This window comes from Calonectris borealis, chromosome 15 (assembly GCF_964195595.1).
Source record: "Calonectris borealis chromosome 15, bCalBor7.hap1.2, whole genome shotgun sequence".
Lineage (NCBI taxonomy): Eukaryota > Metazoa > Chordata > Aves > Procellariiformes > Procellariidae > Calonectris > Calonectris borealis.
The window spans coordinates 14,521,004-14,538,748 of record NC_134326.1 but is presented as its reverse complement, the minus strand read 5'-3'; the positions used below and the strand labels follow the sequence as shown (position 1 = coordinate 14,538,748).

General features: G+C 63.1%; 3 protein-coding genes across 6 annotated transcripts; 1 reads left to right on the top strand and 2 right to left on the bottom strand.

The window, feature by feature from the left end:
• Window positions 1–1,113: 1,113 nt before the first annotated feature.
• On the bottom strand, window positions 1,114–3,582 carry EIF4E1B (eukaryotic translation initiation factor 4E family member 1B). The gene is made up of 7 exons (XM_075163894.1): window positions 2,662–3,582; window positions 2,401–2,489; window positions 2,184–2,279; window positions 1,984–2,047; window positions 1,668–1,781; window positions 1,418–1,557; window positions 1,114–1,296 (listed from the first exon to the last, which is right to left on the bottom strand). Exons 1-7 carry the CDS (start codon window positions 2,677–2,679, stop codon window positions 1,182–1,184), a joined length of 636 nt encoding a protein of 211 aa, XP_075019995.1. The 5' UTR covers window positions 2,680–3,582; the 3' UTR covers window positions 1,114–1,181.
• SNCB (synuclein beta) lies at window positions 3,357–8,057 on the top strand. 4 transcript variants are annotated; one of them, XM_075163898.1, is made up of 7 exons: window positions 3,668–3,764; window positions 3,893–4,020; window positions 5,655–5,693; window positions 6,042–6,160; window positions 7,001–7,090; window positions 7,316–7,395; window positions 7,456–8,057. In XM_075163898.1, exons 2-6 carry the CDS (start codon window positions 3,900–3,902, stop codon window positions 7,346–7,348), a joined length of 402 nt encoding a protein of 133 aa, XP_075019999.1. In that variant the 5' UTR covers window positions 3,668–3,764; window positions 3,893–3,899; the 3' UTR covers window positions 7,349–7,395; window positions 7,456–8,057. The 4 variants fall into 4 exon arrangements, with proteins under 4 accessions (XP_075019996.1, XP_075019997.1, XP_075019999.1 ...); XM_075163895.1 differs by lacking the exon at window positions 3,668–3,764 and adding an exon at window positions 3,357–3,395 and having other exon boundaries at window positions 7,316–8,057; XM_075163896.1 differs by having other exon boundaries at window positions 3,653–3,764; window positions 7,316–8,057.
• Window positions 8,058–9,399: 1,342 nt separating this feature from the next.
• LOC142088513 (glutamate dehydrogenase, mitochondrial-like) lies at window positions 9,400–17,423 on the bottom strand. Its single transcript, XM_075163893.1, has 12 exons — window positions 17,093–17,423; window positions 16,338–16,418; window positions 15,792–15,847; window positions 15,253–15,316; window positions 14,521–14,615; window positions 14,144–14,323; window positions 12,404–12,541; window positions 12,175–12,312; window positions 11,390–11,470; window positions 10,661–10,876; window positions 10,226–10,288; window positions 9,400–9,571 (listed from the first exon to the last, which is right to left on the bottom strand). The coding sequence occupies exons 1-12, from the start codon at window positions 17,421–17,423 to the stop codon at window positions 9,455–9,457; spliced, it is 1,560 nt and encodes a 519-aa protein (XP_075019994.1). The 3' UTR covers window positions 9,400–9,454.
• Window positions 17,424–17,745: the final 322 nt, after the last annotated feature.

Genomic DNA, 17,745 nt, shown 5'->3' with positions numbered 1-17,745 from the left:
AGCGTCTGAGAGCCGGGCAGGGCTCAGCATGCTCCAGCAAACCCTGCAGCGTTGCACCGTAGGCAGCCGAGGGCCATGGCCGCACCACCTGCCTGCAGAGCTGTGGCCAGACACGCATCAACAAACTGCAACAGTGGAGATGTAGTCAAGACTCCGTCCTTCTGCAGGACCAGCTCTCTGCAAACCCCAGGTGCAGGCAGGGCAGCACTGAACCAGCACAGGCACCACACAGCAGTGGGGGACAAGTGGTCCCAGCTCTGGGCTCACAGGGAGATGCGGATGGGCTGGATGTGCTGCAACCCTGGGCTGAGCTGGAGCTGCCCAGGTGGTCCTGGATGGGACGGAGGAGGCTCCTCCTGGAGGAGAGCTGCAGTGCGGCCAGAAGTGCAGGCAGCACTGCCAGGAGGTGAGCAGGCAGCTCCACCTCAAGAACCTGAATAGGCAGGGGAGGAGGGGAAGGACAGACCCAACAATCAAAAACACAAATAAAAGATTGAAGGACAGAGCATGGGCTGGGCTGGTGCGGGGGGAGGAGTAAGGGGGTCCCTCTGCAGCCAGGGCCAGGACAGCCAGCAGGGACAGCAGAGGACATGGGCCATGGAAAGGAGGAGCGAGCAAACTCCCAGGACCCAATGGACTGTGAAGTGACAAGTGCCTTCCCAAGAAGGCAAACTTGTGTCCTGCTGATGTGCAGGGGCTTGGGAGAGATGGGGTTCCCCAGACTGAGCTGACCCAGAGGACCTGGGCTCTGGTACCTCCTCCCACACCCAGGCTCGCAGGGCAGCAAGCTGTGCCCATGCCTTTACCAGGGGAGTACAGAGCCCAGCATCCTCCTGTGGACTATGTGGGGGACTCTGGGGTCCCCCAGGGCAGAGGGACACCCCCACAGCCCCAGGGAGGTCCCAGGCACTGGGGGAAGCAGGGACACACACGCAGTGTCCCAAGCCTACAGTGATGCCCAGGCGATGCCAGCTCTGTGCTCCCAGCCCCGCTCACCCAGCAGGTGGGTACAGGATACGGCAATGCATCATCCCCCTCCCAGGAGAACCCCCAAGCAAAAGCCACCCCCGGGTGCTAGAGCCCTGCCCCAGCCCTGGACACACGGACCATGTTCAGCTGCAACCATTCATTGTGGGACAGGACAGGGGGACCCCATGGGCAGCACCCCACTCCCCCTGCAGTCACACCACAAACTTGGTCTTGGTGAGGGAACCGCTTTTGGTGGCCGTGTCCGCGTGGGCCTGGTACCCGATGGCCACCTTCTGCGACAGGCCCAGGTGCTCCTTGTAGACGCGCCTGGAGGAGGGAAGGGGCTGTGTGAAGGGGGCAGCATCACTTCTCCCACCGGCTCCCCGCCCAGGGACCCCATTCCCCCCAAACATGGTCCTGTGCAGGCCCCCCCATGAAGCTGCATTACCCGATGTGGGTGACCCCTTCCCGGTTCTCCGCTTCCCGGGTCCAGATGGCAATCTTGTCCCCCTTGGCTCGGATGTTGATGACGGCCCCGCACACCTCATTGCTGTACTCGTCAAACATCTCCCCAATGAGGCACAGCAGCTGCCGGGAGAAGGGGAGCCCGGGACAGTCCCCACTGGGCTCGGCGCTGCCGCAGGGGGAAACACCGCTGCCAGGACCCTGCAGGCCAGCCCGAGCAGGGCCACACTCACCGTCTCCAGCCAGAAACGGTCCAGCTCGGTGTGCCGCTGCTGCTTGGCCAGGGTGATGAGCCAGCGCCCGCCACGCTTGTTCTGGCTGTCCTCCCACATGGGCTCGATGCCGTCCTAGAGACGGGCAAGGGGACGGTCAGGGGCATCAAGCACCCGGCCAGAGCCAGCTCAGGGAGCTGTGGGCACCTAGCCAGGCTTCCCTTTCCACCCTATGGCCAGGGCACCCTGCCAGCCCCTCTGGCACCCAGTGAGCCCCCATAATGCTGGGTGCTGCAGGGGGCTCTGAGGAGGGACTGTGGCAGAGGGGGTGTCGCACCTTGAAGAGGGAGTAGTCGCAACCAGATGTGAGCTTGCTGGCAAGCTGGATGTGGCTGTACAGCCTGCACCGGGCAGAGACAAAACATAGAAGCAGGTGAGAAGAAGTGCCTCAGGGATACCCAGCACCCTTCTCTGGCCCAGACCCCCCCACTGGGTCCTCTCCAGAGGGGGCACATTGCCCACCCATGGGACACTCACGCCCAGAAGTCCTCCACAGTGCTGAACTTGGTGACGAGGCGCAGGTTTGCCTGCCACATCTTGCTCTTGTCATTCTTGAAGAACCACAGTGCCCACCTGGGGAGGGAGGGGAGATGGGGGGGGGGGGGATGTGTCAGCCATGCTGAGTCAGCCCCTACAGCCCCAGCACGCCCCTCCCAGCACTGGGAGAGGCTGCCCATGGCTGGGCCCCCCATACCTGTTCTGCAGGGGGTGCTTGCCCAGGCTCTCTGCCAGGAGCAGCTCTTGCTGCTGAGCCCTCCGCCGCCGCCGCTCCTCTTGCCTCCGCTGGGGAAGGAGGGACAGCCCCGAGGAGCCCCATGGCCACCCCAGCAGGGAGCCTGAGGCCCCCCCAGCCACCCCCACACCGTGACATGGATCCCACAGCCAGGAGCCCCGAGGGCATGGCAGGGCTGCCTAGGTTCTGCTGCCAGGCCCAGCCCGCAGGGAGAGCACTCACCTGCTCCCCTGTAGCCATCCTGCCCAGCACAGCCTCCCCCGGGCTGCTCCTGGCTCTTAAGTGCCCGCAGGCGGGTGGGATGAGGCAGCCCACCCAGCTGCAGCTGGTGGGGCCGGAGGGCGGTGTGCTGGGGAGGGGGTGCCAGGCCTGCCCCTGGGGAGCAAGGGAGATGGGGGGATCCCCCGCCTAGGGCAGGGAGGGATGAGGGCAGGGGGTCAGGGTGGGATGGGATGGGATCAGGATGCGGGGTAGGATGGGATAAGGTGGAGACAGTGTGGGGTGGGATCAAGATGGTGTGGTATGGGGCAGAGCAGGATATCCCTGGAGGGATAGCATCAGGATGGGGGGTGGGGATGGGATGGGATGGGATGGGATGGGATGGGATGGGATGGGATGGGGAGGATGGGATCAGGGTAGGATGGGATGGGAACAACATGGGATAGGAATAGAATGGGATGGGGAGAGTGTGGAATGTGATGGGGAGGGCATGGGATCAGAATTGGATGGGGTGGGGACAGGGTGGGATGGGAATGGGGTGGGAAGGGCAGGGGAGAGGACGTGATGAGGAGGGGATGGGATCAGGATGGGATGGGGAATGGGAATGGCATAGGGACGGGGTAGAACGTGGAGGGGGTGGGATGGGACAGGATAGGATGGGGACAGCCTGTAGAGGGGAGGGGATGGGATCAGGAGGAGATGGGATCAGGATCGGGAGGAGATGGGACAGGGAGAGGGTAGGGTGGGGATGGGACTTGATGGGGACCGGGACAGGATAGTGTGGGCACAGCGTGGCATGGGATCAGGACGGATGGGGATGGGGAGAAGGTGCGATGTGATGGGACCGCCCCGGGGGTGCCGAGCCGTGCGGGGAAGGAGCCCGCGGTCTGGGGCGGCAAAGGGCCGGGGGTGCCGCTCCCGTGCGGGGCGGTGCGGAGGCGGCCGGGCACGGCTCAGCCCGGCTCAGCCCGGCGCGGCGCGGTCCCCCCCGCGCATCACGGCGCAGCGCAGCGCGGCGCGGCCCCGGCACAGCCGCACTGAGCCCGCCCCGCCGCAGCCCGGCCCGGCCCGGCCCGGCCCGCCCGTCCCCGCCGCCAGCGAGCCAGGTCGGGCGGGCGGCGGGGCCGGGGCCGGGGGCGGGCAAGCGGCGGGGCCGGGGGCGCGGGGATGCGCGGGGCGGGCGGGAGCGGGGCCGGGCCGGGGCGGGGTGAAGCCGTGCGGCCTCTCCCCGCAGAGCCGCCATGGAGGTGTTCATGAAGGGCTTGTCCAAGGCCAAGGAGGGGGTGGTCGCTGCCGCCGAGAAGACCAAGCAGGGGGTGGCCGAGGCCGCCGAGAAGACCAAGGAGGGGGTCCTCTATGTCGGTAAGGGCCGGCTCGGCCTGCCTGCCCCCTGCCTGCCCCCTGCCTGCCCCCCGGCTGATCCCTGCCCGTCCCCTGCCTGCCCCCTGCCTGCCCCCTGCCCGCCCCCCGGCTGATCCCTGCCCGTCCCCTGCACGCCCCTGCCGGCCCCCTCTGCCTGCCCTTGCCCGCTCTTGCGTTTGCCCTTGCATCCTCTTGCCCATCCCCCTGCCGTCCCCACCTGTCCCCGGCCCTGCTCCCCTCCCGCCTGCCCCTGCCTCTTCCCCGCCACGACCACCCTGCCGGCGGGTTGCCCCGGGGCAGAGGGCCGATGCCCGCAGTGCCCTGCCCACCCCCTGCCCACAGGGCATGTGCAGGCAGGAGGATGGGGCCCCGCGGGCAGGGGCAGGGGTAGGGCTGGTCCCCAGGCTGAAGGTATGGGACCCCCGGGGACCAGACCCCCTGGGGCTCCGGGTGTCTGAGGCCGAGGACCCCGTGACTCCTCACCGAGAATGCTCTGGGGCAGGAGCGCAGAGGGACTGTGATGGAGGTGGTGATCCCGTACTGGGATGTGGCCAGCTCAGAGCAGGGGGGCTGGGGCCATGTTGGTCCCCCTTGGAGAGGCCGTTCCCAGGAGCGCAGAGGGACTGTGATGGAGGTGGTGATCCCGTACTGGGATGTGGCCAGCTCAGAGCAGGGGGGCTGGGGCCATGTTGGTCCCCCTTGGAGAGGCCGTTCCCTGGAGCGCATCCCACACCATGGCTCTGTCGGCATCTCCCCTGCACCCAGCCGGTGGCTGGTGGGGTCCCTCTGCGCTGCCCCTCGGGGCCGGGGTCCATTTGGGGCCAAGTCCTAGAAGTCCTCGGTGGCAGGGAGGAGGCAGCTCCGGGGCCGGCTCTGGTGTTGGGCTGCTCGGGGAGGGAGCTGAGGCCACCCCTGCTTGCAGTGGGAGGGATGGCGCAGGGCTGGGGCTCCGTCCCACTCCAGAGGGCATCGGCTCTGTGGGAGGGCTGAGGCCTCGGAGCTGTTTCCTCAGGCAGTGGTAGGTTCCTGCCCTGGACCTCTACCCTGCCCAGGGGTGCGTGTCCTGCATGGGGGTCCAGCAGCTCAAGGAGTGCCCCGAGGCCCCATCCTGCAGGAGCTGCCCAGCCCCTGCCTTTCCTCCCATCACAGACACCCCGCTCCCACCCCGTGGGGTGTCCTGGCATCTGCGGGCGGTGTTGCTCTGCCTGAAGGGAGCCTGGCAGGGTCGGCATGGCCAGCGGCAGCACCCGACCCCGGGCCGCTCCAGCTGTGGGGCTTCCCCTGCCATGTTGGCACCAGCTCTGGGTATGGATCCTGGCTGCCACGGGAGGCTTTGCTCAGCAGCATGGCCGGCATTTGCCCTGCCCAGCTATGCCCTGGCCGGGGTCTCTGCCCTGCCTGGCATGTGGCGGTGGCCCTGTGCTGCCCCAGCCCAGGCTCCTGCAGGGACTGGAGGAGCCTTGTGGGAAGCCAGGCGGGTGCTCAGCCCCCCGGCTGCCCTGGCGTGGCCAGGCTGGGGTGCGGGCAGGATGCTGCCCTGGCTCACGGAGCCCTGCCGGGGTTCCAGACACAGCATGTGGCAGAGCCTGCCTGCCGGCCTCTCTAACCCCGTCTCTGTCTCTTTCTACCCCCAGGGAGTAAAACCCAAGGCGTGGTGCAAGGCGTCACCTCAGGTACGGTCCCCTCCGGCTCCCCGCCGCGATACTCCTCTGGCCCCAAGAGCGTGGCCGCGCTAACGAGATCAGAGGCTAATTGAGGGGCTGATGTCACCCAGCTAAAGCCTCTTATATAACAGGACCCGCAACGAAGGATTTGCGGCGGCTGCTCACACTCCCTGCCCAGCTGCAGAGCAGCGTCCTGGCCCCTTCCCCACCCCAGCACCTGGGCAGGGAGGCGGGGAGGGCCTGATCCTGCCCAGTGACTCCCCACCAGCCCCCCCAGGTGGTGTGGGGCACGGAGCCGTGGCTGGGCACCCCTCCCTGGCACAGGGGGGCACTGATGGGCACCCCTGCCTCTTGCAGTGGCTGAGAAAGCAAAGGAGCAGGCGTCCCAGCTGGGCGAAGCGGCGTTCTCGGGTGCTGGTAACATCGCGGCGGCCACCGGGCTGGTGAAGAAGGAAGAGTTCCCTGCGGACCTGAAGGTGAGACCCCCTGGCCACTGCCATGCCCATGGAGAGGCTGTCACGTCCCCAGGCTTGGTGGGGAACCCCTTGGCTGCTCCTCAGCCCCGTGGGAGGGACCCCAAGGGTCCCCAGCTGCTCTGCCTGTGCCCAGGCCAGGCAGGCATCGCTGCCCCAAGCACGCTGGCTGCGTGCGCGGCCGCTGTAGACATGTGCATGCGCAGGCTCCTGCATGGCAGCCGGCGGTGCGGGGCCGGCGGCGCATCGCTCCAGTGGCTGTGAGGTGACCTGACAGCTGCGGGAGCGGAGGGGCAGGGAGGGGCGGCGGGTTTGCGTCTCGCCGCCCCCATGAGCCGTTGGCTTCCAGCTTAGCCCAAAATAGCATCAGCTGAAGAAATGAGGCCACCGCCGCCGCTGCTGCTGCACGGGGGGGATCGGCCGCCCCCCTTTCCCTCCTGCCAGCTGCTCTGCCAGCCCCGGGGAGGGGTTACCCAGCACCACCCTCCCCTGCCAGGGATGCAGGATGCTCCTGTGGCCCCACCAGTGCCTGGAGCCCGCCAGGGCCCACGCGGTGCCAGGACCCATCACCTGCCTGGGGCCGGGGCTGGGAGCGGTGCAGGGACGCGCACACCTAGGCCCTGCTCCCATGGGCTCTTGCCTGTCACCTCCCAGCTAGGTGGGCTGGTGTGTGCCTGGGGTGCCCTTGCCAGCCACTCCCCGCTGGGCCCCCTACGTGGAGCCCCCAGCATCCCAGGTGCACTGCTGGTCTATGCCAGGTCCCCGCAGACTGGCAGGGGCAGGGAGGGTGGGTGCTGCGCGGGGGGCTGTGTGCATGGGTCTGACCCCCCGGTTCACCCCCAGCCGGAGGAGGTGGCCCAGGAGGCTGTCGAGGAGCCGCTGGTCGAGCCGCTGCTGGAGCCAGAGGGGGAGAACTACGAGGAGCCCCCGCAGGTGAGGCGATGGAGTGGCAGGGGGGCGCAGGGCACTGGGGTGCCAGCACGCAGCGTGCTGGTGGCCATCGCTGTCCGGAGCAAAGCCCGGAGCCTGCCTGCTCCCAAGTGCCCCGTGCATGCAGCCCTGCAGCCTCACAGGCAGGCTGGTGTGGGGCTGGGGGGGACAGGGGCTCCGTGCCCCACCTGAGCTCTCTCACCAGCTCTTTCTTTCCCCACCCCACAGGAGGAATACCAGGAATACGAGCCAGAGGCATAATGGACCCCCGTCCTCGCCTCTTCCACCAGCAGCACAACGAACCGCCGGTAGCCCCCTGCTCCTCCCCAGCTGGCCCCGGCCGGTGCCCGCGTGCCGGGGAGGAGCAGGGGTGCCCCTGCCCCGTTCGCTCACAAGTTCTTCCTCCAGTTCCGTTCCAAGGGACTGTGTCCATGTCTCCGTACCATGTCTAGCAGTGAGAAAAACGCGCCGTGTCCAAGTCCCCAAGCCCTGGCGCGTGCCCGAGCCGTGGGCACTGCCCGCAGGGGCTGGTGTGTGTGTGTGCGTGTGTGTGTCCGTGAAGCCCGGGTTTATCGCTCTGTATCCCTCCCAGCGCCATAAACCCCGGCTGCATCCCAGCGTGTCTGTGTCTGTACAAAGCATGTTTACCTGCTCGCGGGCCGCTGTACATTTTGCTTGCAAGCGTGTCCCTGTGGTTCTGCTCTGGTCATTGTGGAACTATTTTTTTTTATATATATATCTCTATCTATGGGTGGACGGGTCTTTTGCCTTAGTGAACCCTTGGCGCCCAAGCCCGCGCCCCAGCCTGCTGGGTGGTGACGGTGCCCGCGCCCCCCCCGAGGTCCCGTAGTGCCGACGCTGTGTTGTGACGTGGCATGGATATCCCCCCGTCGCTGGATGTGCAATACGAGGGCAGCTGCCAGTGACACAGCTGCCCCCGTGTCCGTGAATAAAGCCAACTCTTGTCTGTAGCCCCCTGGTCCTGGTTGTGGGTTCCCTGGGGAGAGGGGTGGCCCTGCGCTTTGGCGGCAGGGGTAGTTTTGGGAAGAGGAATGAGGGGCTGGGGCAGACTAGGTGACCCTTTCCTGGGGCTGGGGGAGCGGGCGGGACTGGGTCCTCATGAGGACAAGATGCCTTCCTGTCTGCTCGCCGCTGCATCAGCAGCAGGTCACCGTGCCCTGGGCCTCCAGCCAGGCTCTGCCTGGGCGCAGGCAGTGTCCTCGTGCCACCTGCCCGTGTGCTGGCTGCAGTGCTTTGCATCTGCAGGTGAATGCAGGGGGCCCTTTGGGGCTCAGGACCCTGAGCCAGGAGGAGGTTAGACACAGTCCTGGGCTCGAGCACTGGTTCCATCCCAGGAGACGCTGGCTGTGCTAGCAGAGGGGGTTCAGGTGCTGGGCAAGGCTTCCCCCAGTCCTCCCTGCAGCAGGATGTGCTGCTGTTTGTAAGGTACCTCCTAGGGACGCACCCTGATCTTGTGCTAGAAGTGCAGGGCAAAGGGGAGCCTCTCCTCTGCCGTCACCACCTTCCTACGTGACCCTGCTCCCCTCAGGGGGCCGGGGACATGGCTGGCACCCGCAGCTCGCTCAGCTGCAGTGCGACCACCTCAAGTGCAGGTGATGCCACACACCATTAAGCAATGTCCACCACAGCAGGGGGTCCTATGCCCACCCCAGAGAGCAATCATTGGGCCTTCAGCTCCCCCAGGACAAGACCACCAACCCAGCCTGAGTCCCCAGCCAGCCTCCAGCCCCTTGACTGCAGCACAGGCCGGGGTGAGAGGCTGGGCTGAGTGTCCCCGCCATGAATATCAGATTAAATCCCACACCCATGCTGGCTCGCCAGCTTTGTCGGCAAAGTGAAGCTGCAGCAGTCAGCACAGACACACAACAGGTTTGCTGATGCCTGCAAATCCCTGCCCTGGCTCTGCTCCCTGTGTCTGCGCCCGCTGCAGCAGTACTTGCAGAGCCCACTGTGCATTACTAAATGGACCGAGATGGTTTTTCCTGGGGCTGGCTGTGCCGTGGGCCATCCCCTCCCCTAGAGCTAATTGCATTTTTTCCTTCCCTTGTGCAATTCTGCCAGCCATGGGCAAGCAGACCCAAACCAGCATCAGCACGGCTTCCTCCGGTGCCCAGGAGGCTGTAAAGGGGCTGGGGCAGCGGGTGTGTGGGGGGAAGAGAGCCCCCTCCCCAGGAGAGCTGAGAGCCAGGCAGCAGAGCGAGAACATGCTCAAACCAATCATTTATAGAGACCAGGGTGCCCCCTCTGCGCAGCACGCGGTGTCCCGGGCACGCCCTGCGCAGCAGGACTGTGACCCTCACCGTGCGGCTGGCAGTGACGCCTGGGGCAGCCCTGCTGGGTGCTGTGTCAGTAGGTGAAGCCGGCCTCGTTGTACACAGTGAACACCTTCTCCAGAGCGCACAGGTAGGCAGCGGTTCTCTGGTCCAGGCCCAGGTTGTACTTTGCAGCCGTGGTCATGATTTGCTAGAGAGAGAGGAGAGCTGTGAGGCCGGTGTGTGCTGGGAGGGTCTGGGGCGAGGGGTGGGCAGAGGGCCCAGAGAGGAGGGTGCAGGCAGCGCCATGCATGCAAGCCCCAGGCCAGGCCCTGGGAGCACCCGAAGGGGAAGAGGTCATCTCCACACCAAATGACCAAGCGGGCTGTTCTGCAAGACCTGGAGTCATCTACGAGCGGGTCTGGAGATGCTCTCCCACAGCTGCCCCACAGTACTCCCCTGGGACAGACCCTGCACCCACGAGCGGGCTCCACACACGCCACTCACGCTGCTGAGCACAGCACGCAGCCACTTCCCTGAGTGGTGGCATGAGACCCCCCACCCAGCAGTGCCAGCACCACCCTGCACCCACTGGCTCATCTATCCTGGATGGGAGAACACAGGTTCAGGGGACAGGGACCCAACAGCCACAAGGGACACTGCTGAGCACGAGGCTTTAGCCAAAGTGTGGACACAGCCACCACTGGGAAGATGAACCCAGGCCTCGTGCTGACCCACCGGGAGTGGTGATGGGGTGCTGTGGGTGGGCACCCCTCAAACACAGCACAGAGCCTCTTCAGCGAGGGACCCAAAAGCAAGGGGCCCGACAGCAGGGATGGGCGAGGCCAGGAGCCCGTGGAGGTACCTTGGCTGACTGCTCCATGGTGTAGGCCAGTCCTGAATACACGATGTCCTTCTCTGAGGCACCCTGAGGGGGAGAACAAGTGAATCCTTTGTGGGGGAGGCTACAGGTTGGTCCCCCAAACCCATTTATCAAACACAGCCCCTCTGCTCGGTGCAAGATCACCACAGGTGGTCTAAGCTTGGCTTGCCCCCTCTGCAGCTGGCTCCAGCACATGGCTTGGCTTCCAAGGGACTCCTTGCAGCACCCAGCAGCACCCTCAGATGGCATGGCTGGCCCATGGCATCTCCACTCCATCCCCTCCACTAGTGGGATGATAGCACGGGGGGCTCTGCGCGTGCCACAACCTCAGCTTTCAGCACTGGGACGGCAGACAGGAGCCTCTGCGAATGTGAAACAAGTGAGCCAGGACAACCCTCCGTGGTTGTAGACACTTACAGTCACACGGGCCTGGAACTCTGGGGATGGAATGATGGGGATCTCCCCTCTGGTCTTGCCAAACCACTGCTCCAGGCTGTGCTGCACTGACTGCAGGAGGTGGTAGCTGGATTCCCGCTCATACTTGAAGCTGAGGCGGCCGTAGCTAACGTGGTTCAGGTTCTTCAGCCACTCAAAGAAGGATACGGTCACACCACCTGCATTCACATACACGTCCTGCCAAGTGCAGTACACGCTTCAGATTTGCTGCTTAGGGTGACCCTGAGACCCATGACCCATCTGGGGATCTCTCCTCCTCCGCCCTGGGTCCCTCCCCATACCCTTGGGCTGCCCTGAGGTTATTGGGATGGCTGAATCCTAGAGCCACGGTGGCTCTGCACTACCTCTGAGCAGAGACACCAGCTGCTCTGACACCCCGTGTGATGTGGCACGGTTTGCTGTTGGCCCACCAGTGACCGCAGGACATCCTGGTGCTGGCCAGGAGCCCCGTGGTCTATCGCTGCTGCAGCCAAGAACCAGGGGGGTTCAGAAGGGAAACCAGCATCTGAGATGTGCTCAGGAGCTGGGGGCAAGGCAGGGAACAGGCTGACTGAGACAGCACCATCAACGCTGCCTGATCCCAGAGCCTGGCAGAGCCCAGCTGGATCTACATTGGTGCAGCTGACAACACCCTGTGGCCCTAAGAGCCACGAGCCCAGCACCTCCCCGTGTGCGTGGGGATGGACATACCGGGATGACCAGGATGTTTCTTTGCAGGAATATCTCGTGCGCTGATGGTGTAATGGGGCCGTTGGCAGCTTCTGCAATGATCTGAGAGCGCAAGCAGAGCAGAGGTGAGATAGGTGGAAGAAATGAAAGAAGAAACCAGGGACAGGCTGCTTTCCGTGCTGCTGGATCCTCCCCACCAGGCCACTTCTGGTGGCAGGGGTCTGGGCACTCGCCTCCCCAGTGAAGCTGTTCAGGATGAGCAAAAGCTCAGACCTCATGTTTTGCACAGAATGACTAAAGGCTCAGGCTGCGAAAGGCCTTGGCTGTGACAGAGTCCCAGATCCCAGCACGCCCTGTCCCTTTGGTCCCTAGAGCTCACAGTGAAGGGAGGAAGCTGGTATTCATAGCAGTCCCCTACTTTGTTCACTTTTACCTGCTGCCTATGATTTTCAGTGTCAACACTGGGACACCCAGTACCTTCAAGGTTATCATCGCCCCTGCCCTGGGGGGAGGATCTGATACAGCAATGAAGGCTGAGGATGCCAGAAGAGCCAGCCAAGATCACTCCAACAATCCTTGCTCCCTGGCAGCAAAGGGAAGGGCTCAGGCTTTCCTCTTCTCCTGAATTATGTGACCTGCCACCTCTGCCTCAGGCTCTGTCCCTCTGGCACAGTGGGCGAGTTGTCAGTGCAGTGATGTGACACCTCCCTGGGGTGCTGAGTGCCAAAAGCGAAGGTTCGGCTGGGCTGCTGTCACTCGCACTGATGCAGGGCCTGTTGGGAGTGTGTGGCACGAGCGGTCTGTACCTTTGCTTGCACCCGGGGTGCATTCTCCCTCGTGAGCTGCTTCTCAATAGCGGCAGGGATGAGGATGTCACAGGGCAACTCCAGGATGCTGCCGTCATAGGCCTCTGCTTTTGGGAAGCCAACTATGGTGCCGTGGCCCTGGAATGAGCAGGAGAGACTTGCTGGGCCCAGTCTGGCAGCATCGAGCACTGCCTAAGAACAGGGGGTGAGTTGACAGGGCTCAACTCACCTGCTCATAGTCTTCTAGCTCCTTGGGGTCAATCCCTCTGGAATTGTAAATGGCTCCGTCTGTCTCCCCAACACAGATGCAGCGAGCTCCGAACTCATGTAGGTACTTCATGGTGTGCAGCCCCACTTTGCCAAAGCCCTACAGCAACATAGAGCAGAGACGGTCTGGGGAGAGGGAAGTCGTGGGGACAAACACTGAAAACCGACCTGCTGCTCTGGTAACAGCCCCCTCTCAGGAGCTGGAGCTGAGAAGCACAAATAGGAACCTCTGACCCAGCAGTTCTTGGTGAATGTTTTGGCTGGATGGAGACTAGGACCTGGCAGAACAGAGATCTCCTTGGCTAGTTAGAAGGTTGTGAAAAGCAGAGCCCATGGGATGAAGGCTTCTAGCTCAGTCTGTCTTTACCACCTCCAGAGCTCCTGGATGTGATGTTCCAAGCACAGCACGCTGTTCAGCTTCTAAGAGCCGATCTCAACAGAAAACAAATCCAGTGAGAAACACAGTCCCTTGGTGGGCACCACGCAGCATCTAGGCACAGTCCGAGCAATCCTCCTGCACCTCACACCGGGGGGGTGCAGTCGGCTGCCACAGCACCAGCACAAGGCAGGGCCCTGGGGGTAGCTCAGCTCTTCCCACGGGAACAGATGATTTTGCACTGTCTGCCCCAAAGCGCTTGCCAGCTTGGTACAGCTCCTAAAAGCAACACTGGTTCCTGAGACTGCAAAAACATCCCCCAAACACAGCAAAATGATACCAACAGTAGCCAAGGAGTTCAGCCTTCTCATTCTCTGCCATATCAGCAAAGCAGAAGGATGTGCGGAAAGGGAAGGCACGAGCAAAGGCAGGGCGATTCCTGAGGGCACTGCGGGCAGCAGCTCCGGGTGCAGTCTCGGTTCAAAGCCTCTCCCCTGTGGCAAGGAGCTGCGTCGAGGAGCGAGCGCTTGCAGGAAAGCACAAAGTGCCAGCCGCAGGCAAGACTTCAGCTGCGCGGTTTCCAGTTTATTTCTCCCTTGCAGAGAGCGGTGGCCTCAGCAGGAAACGGGCAGCTGTGGGCAGAACGGGCAGTGGCTGGGGCCAGCGGTGCCTGGCCGAGAGCAGAAGCTCCTGGAGCTACAGCAGGGGGAAGCACTTCACCGCAGTTGTGAGCAGGCCCTGGGCTGCAGGGAAGGGAAGGTCCTTCCTGGGAGGAGAGTGGAAAAGGCCGGGCTGGCACCCGCAGGGTCCCACCGAGCTCCCCCGTTGCTGGGCAAGGCAGGCCAGCGTGGGCCAGACCTACAGAGCACCCAGAAGAGATGGGGGCTGCATCCACAAGCCGGACCTTCGCAGTGGATAACATCACGGCTTGCTGCGGCCGGTTTGGAGGTGACAGAAACGTGATGTTGTCACTGGGGTCTGCTCTCTCCAGTCTGGCAGAGCCCCTGTGTCCTGCCACCTCTCTGCTCTGCCTGCTGCGCAGACGAGGGTCAGTCGCAGCTTCCCTTTTACGAGCAATTTCAGACAGGATGGCTACAGAGAAACCTTGGGAATGCTGGTACGGTGTGAGCAGTGCGGCATCCCTGGACTTCTGCACGCAGCAGGTCTGAAAAATTGCTTAAAGGAGTGTGATTTGCCACAGGGTGAGGAGAGATTCGGGAAATCACATCCAGGCAGCACTGAGACTGAAAGCTTTTCTGGAAAGGAGGGGCAGAAAGATCCCGAGGAAGTGTACTCTTCAGAGCTGTAGCTGGGTTGAGCGCTCACCTGCAGCACAAAGGTCTTGCCGAGGAAGCCGGGGCTCAGGCCGATGCAGTCCATGTAGTCTGTGTTGGTGATGTAGTTCTCAATGCCATGCAGGACCCCCCGCCCGGTGGCGGAGTGTCGCCCGCGGATGCCTCCCTGGCTGATGGGCTTTCCTGTCACACACGCCTGGGCATTGATGTCCTGCGAGGCCGGGATGGGGAGAGCAAAGGTTAAGGTCTCACCTGGTGCAGGTCCTCTAGAGAGGACTTTCCCCAAACCCTCACCCTCCCCTAAGCCTCAGCTAAACCTAAAGCAACTCGCTGGCAACGGCCTCTGGGCATGAACGCTTGCAGTGCCCACTGCATTCCAGCCTCCAAACCAGCACTGTTGGAGCTTACCCGGTACCCCAGTGTGTGGGTGTAGGTGTCAGCTATCCAGGACATCTCCCGCTCCCCAGTGCTGACATCAGGAGCCAGCACATCAATCCCAGGCCCTGCGGAGGTAGAAAAATCTGTCAAATCCTGTCTTTGCAATTTGATTGCTTTGCTCCAACCAATGGCACGTGCACAGCCAGGAGATTTCCGCAGGCTGGTCATGTCCTTGGGCACACCAAGGAGTCCCCTGACCAAAGCGTGGTGCTGCCCATGCCCCAGGGCCTCCCCAGCTTCCCTCAGGCATGAACGTCTTTGGCTTTTGCAAGGTCTTTGCCATTTCCCTTCCCAACACTTTCAAGTAAAGAGGGAATGTAAAAATCTTTGCCTTGTGAGCAGCACCCACTGAGCACTCTATCACGCGCTGAGGCAGGAGAAAACTTCACTCCTCCCTGCGACTGCGCAGGCCAGTGTGAATGGAGGGTAACGTGCAGGTGAGACCCCTGCCCAGCAGTACCTGGGAAGCAGCCTGGGCCAGCCCCACCGTGCTCAGCGCTGCATGAGGCCGCCCCTGCTCCAAATTCACAGCGCAGGCAGAGCAAAGCAGTGAACAGACAGCCGAGCACCAGGGCAGTGAGCGCTGCTGACAGGCAGTGAGTGAGCAGCAGCCTCTGTGCCTGCCCAGCCAGGCGGCTGCTGCCTGCTCCCCTGCCTGCAAGCCACACACTGCTTACACTATGGGGACAAAACCACTCTCACCTATAAATCCCTTCTTGGCCATTTCTACAGTAAAATGTCTCGTTATTTTCTCCAGCTCATGTTCCTGTGCAAGAACAACAAAACACAGTTGTTACTACAGGTCCCAAGAAAAATCACAGAGTCGAGGTACAGCATCTGGCAGCTGCCCTGCCCTGCCTGTACGGGGCACACCCTGATGTCTCCAGGGAGTTAATTCACAGCAGCTGGGGACCCTGGATCAAAAAAAACTCCTGGCCCCTTTGCTCACTGCCCTTCCAACCCCTCGCTGATTTGCATCTTCTCCCAGCACAGCAGGCAGTGTCCCTACTCCAGACTTCTTCAGTGTGCGTCTGGCCAGATGCACTCACCCATAAACCAGCGTTCACCACCCCTCTCCCCGCCCCGAGCTGCTTTTCGCAGTTGCTGGATGAGTGTTACTCACTACAAATGTCTCCCCCCGCTTGTCAGAGTGCATCTCTGTGATACGCACAGAAAGGAAGGGCTGTGCAAATGGAGCGTGAGTTATGGGCCGTTGCGGGGAAGGAGAGGAGTGAACTCACCGAGTATTGCCTCGGATCGATCCTCACACCAGCCATGGCACCACCAAAAGGAACATCTGGAAAAGACAAGTTAAGGCAGGCAGATGCCCTCTGCCTGCTCCCCAGGGGGAGAAGGCGACCGCAGCAATCATAAACTCATTGGTGAATCCAGGCAAGGGCCTACTGCTTCCCCACGCCACACACGGCTCCCCACTAACGCCACGCGGCCTCTGTGGTGCGGAGCCAAAGGCAGGACAGGATACGGACCCTGAGCCTGCCACCAACGCCACCAGCCAGAGCTGAATCCATGACAACCCAGGCACAGAGACTGCATCTGAGAAGCATGATGCTTGACGCTCCCGATTAACACGAACATCCCGGCCTGCCAGTGGTGTATTCTGCAGCCGCAACAAGCTTTGCCCTCGCACATCCGTGCCCAGAGGAACATCCTGCACTTCTAGAGCACTTCTGATTTTCAAAGCATCTAACGAGCTTTTCTGACTCACGGGATCACAGCCCCATCCCATGCCCAAGTCACCACGTGCTTTACGTTCCTCTTGTACTTACCCACTACAGCGCATTTGTATGTCATTAATGCAGCCAGGGCTTTTACTTCATCGACACCAATTGAGCTGCTGAAACGAACCCCTGGGAAAGGAGAGAGAAGAAATGAAGAGTCCCTGCCTTTTTACCACAAATGGCACAGAGGCATTGTAGGAAAGCCTTTGACTCTTCTGAAACAGCAGCATCTAGCCACAATAGGTGATCAGCAATTGTTCAGCTAGACCCATTCCTCCAGATCACCACCGAATGGAAAGCAGGTTCCTACCAGCCGCCATCCCACAGGCACAGGCCTTTGCTCTGGTAGCAGCTCAAAAAGTGCAGCCGCAGCATGGCGAAAGCCTCAGGCTAAGGGTGAGGGGACAGGAGGCTGGGACCCCTCGGGCTCAGAACAACTGTTGCCGCTTTGAGGTGTGTTTAGGGCAGAGAGTATAGGATGTTTAGAATGAGGAGTCAAACGCACACAGGGGTGGCCACCAGCCACACTGTTCTTGTGCTCTGGTGTGAGCGGTTGGGCTGCAGCTGAGGTTGGCAAAGCTGCCTCCCCCAAGCATCCCTCGTCCTTCTGCAGGATGCATCCAAGGACGGCATCCTCCCAGGCACCGCCGCAGGCATCCCGACCACCACCATGTTGACGCAGACGCCCCCCACCCAGGCTCCCCGCTCCCTGAACCAGGCAGGGGTGAGCCCAGCAGGGCCCCGCTCGCAGGGCTGGGCAGGGAGGGAGACGTGTGTAGCGGGGTCGTGCCTCCCTGCCTCACCCCCTTTGCAGGGCAGGCGGTGCTGGCTGTGCTGGGCCCGCCAGCCTCGCACCACCTCCCAGGTGCCACTGTCCCTGCGCAGGGGGAAGGCCACCTCCAGGACGTGGCTGCAGCGCCGGATGGTCTCCAGGACCCCGCGCACCCAGGGCAGCCTGCCCCGCTGGGCCCCCGCCTCCACCACGGCAGCCGCCTGCCCGTAGAAGGCCTCCACCATGGCCAGCAGCCCCGGGGCATCGGGGCTGTCCCCCGCCAGGCCAGCCGTGCCCCGGCACCACCCCGGCACCGCCATGATGCCCCCCCGGCCCAGCCGCTGCCCTGCTGCCCCCAACATGGCTGCCCCCGCCCCGCCACCCTGGCAGCAGCCAATGGGTGGCTGAGGGCACGCCCTTCAGCAAAGGGCTCTCTGATTGGCTGATCCCCGCCGGGATGGCCGTGGGGGGGCGCTGTGGAGAGTGGAAGGGGCGGGGTGGGTACTGCAAGGCTCTTCTGATTGGCTGATCCTCTGGCCAATGGGAGATGGGAAGACGGGGGTGGGATCTGCACGGGGAGAAGATGGCTCAAAGGGGCGGGGCAATGCGGGGGCGGGGCCAGTTGGGGTGGGGCCAGCCGGGAGCAGGGGGTGTGCGGGGTGGGTCGCATGGGGGAGCCGGGGC

Coding starts and splice junctions, on each gene's coding strand:
- EIF4E1B (XM_075163894.1), bottom strand. Junction 2,280..2,400: donor AAGCACCCCCTGCAGAACAG/GTATGGGGGGCC, acceptor CTCCCTCCCCAG/GTGGGCACTGTGGTTCTTCA. Junction 1,782..1,983: donor GCGACTACTCCCTCTTCAAG/GTGCGACACCCC, acceptor GCCCGTCTCTAG/GACGGCATCGAGCCCATGTG.
- SNCB (XM_075163895.1), top strand. CDS start 3,358: ATGGGATCAGGATCGGGAGGAGATGGGACAGGGAGAGG. Junction 3,396..3,892: donor GGAGATGGGACAGGGAGAGG/GTAGGGTGGGGA, acceptor CTCTCCCCGCAG/AGCCGCCATGGAGGTGTTCA. Junction 7,091..7,315: donor ACTACGAGGAGCCCCCGCAG/GTGAGGCGATGG, acceptor CCCACCCCACAG/GAGGAATACCAGGAATACGA.
- LOC142088513 (XM_075163893.1), bottom strand. CDS start 17,423: ATGTTGGGGGCAGCAGGGCAGCGGCTGGGCCGGGGGGGCATCATGGCG. Junction 12,313..12,403: donor AGCTAGAAGACTATGAGCAG/GTGAGTTGAGCC, acceptor TGCTCATTCCAG/GGCCACGGCACCATAGTTGG. Junction 10,877..11,389: donor GAAACATCCTGGTCATCCCG/GTATGTCCATCC, acceptor TGCACTTGGCAG/GACGTGTATGTGAATGCAGG.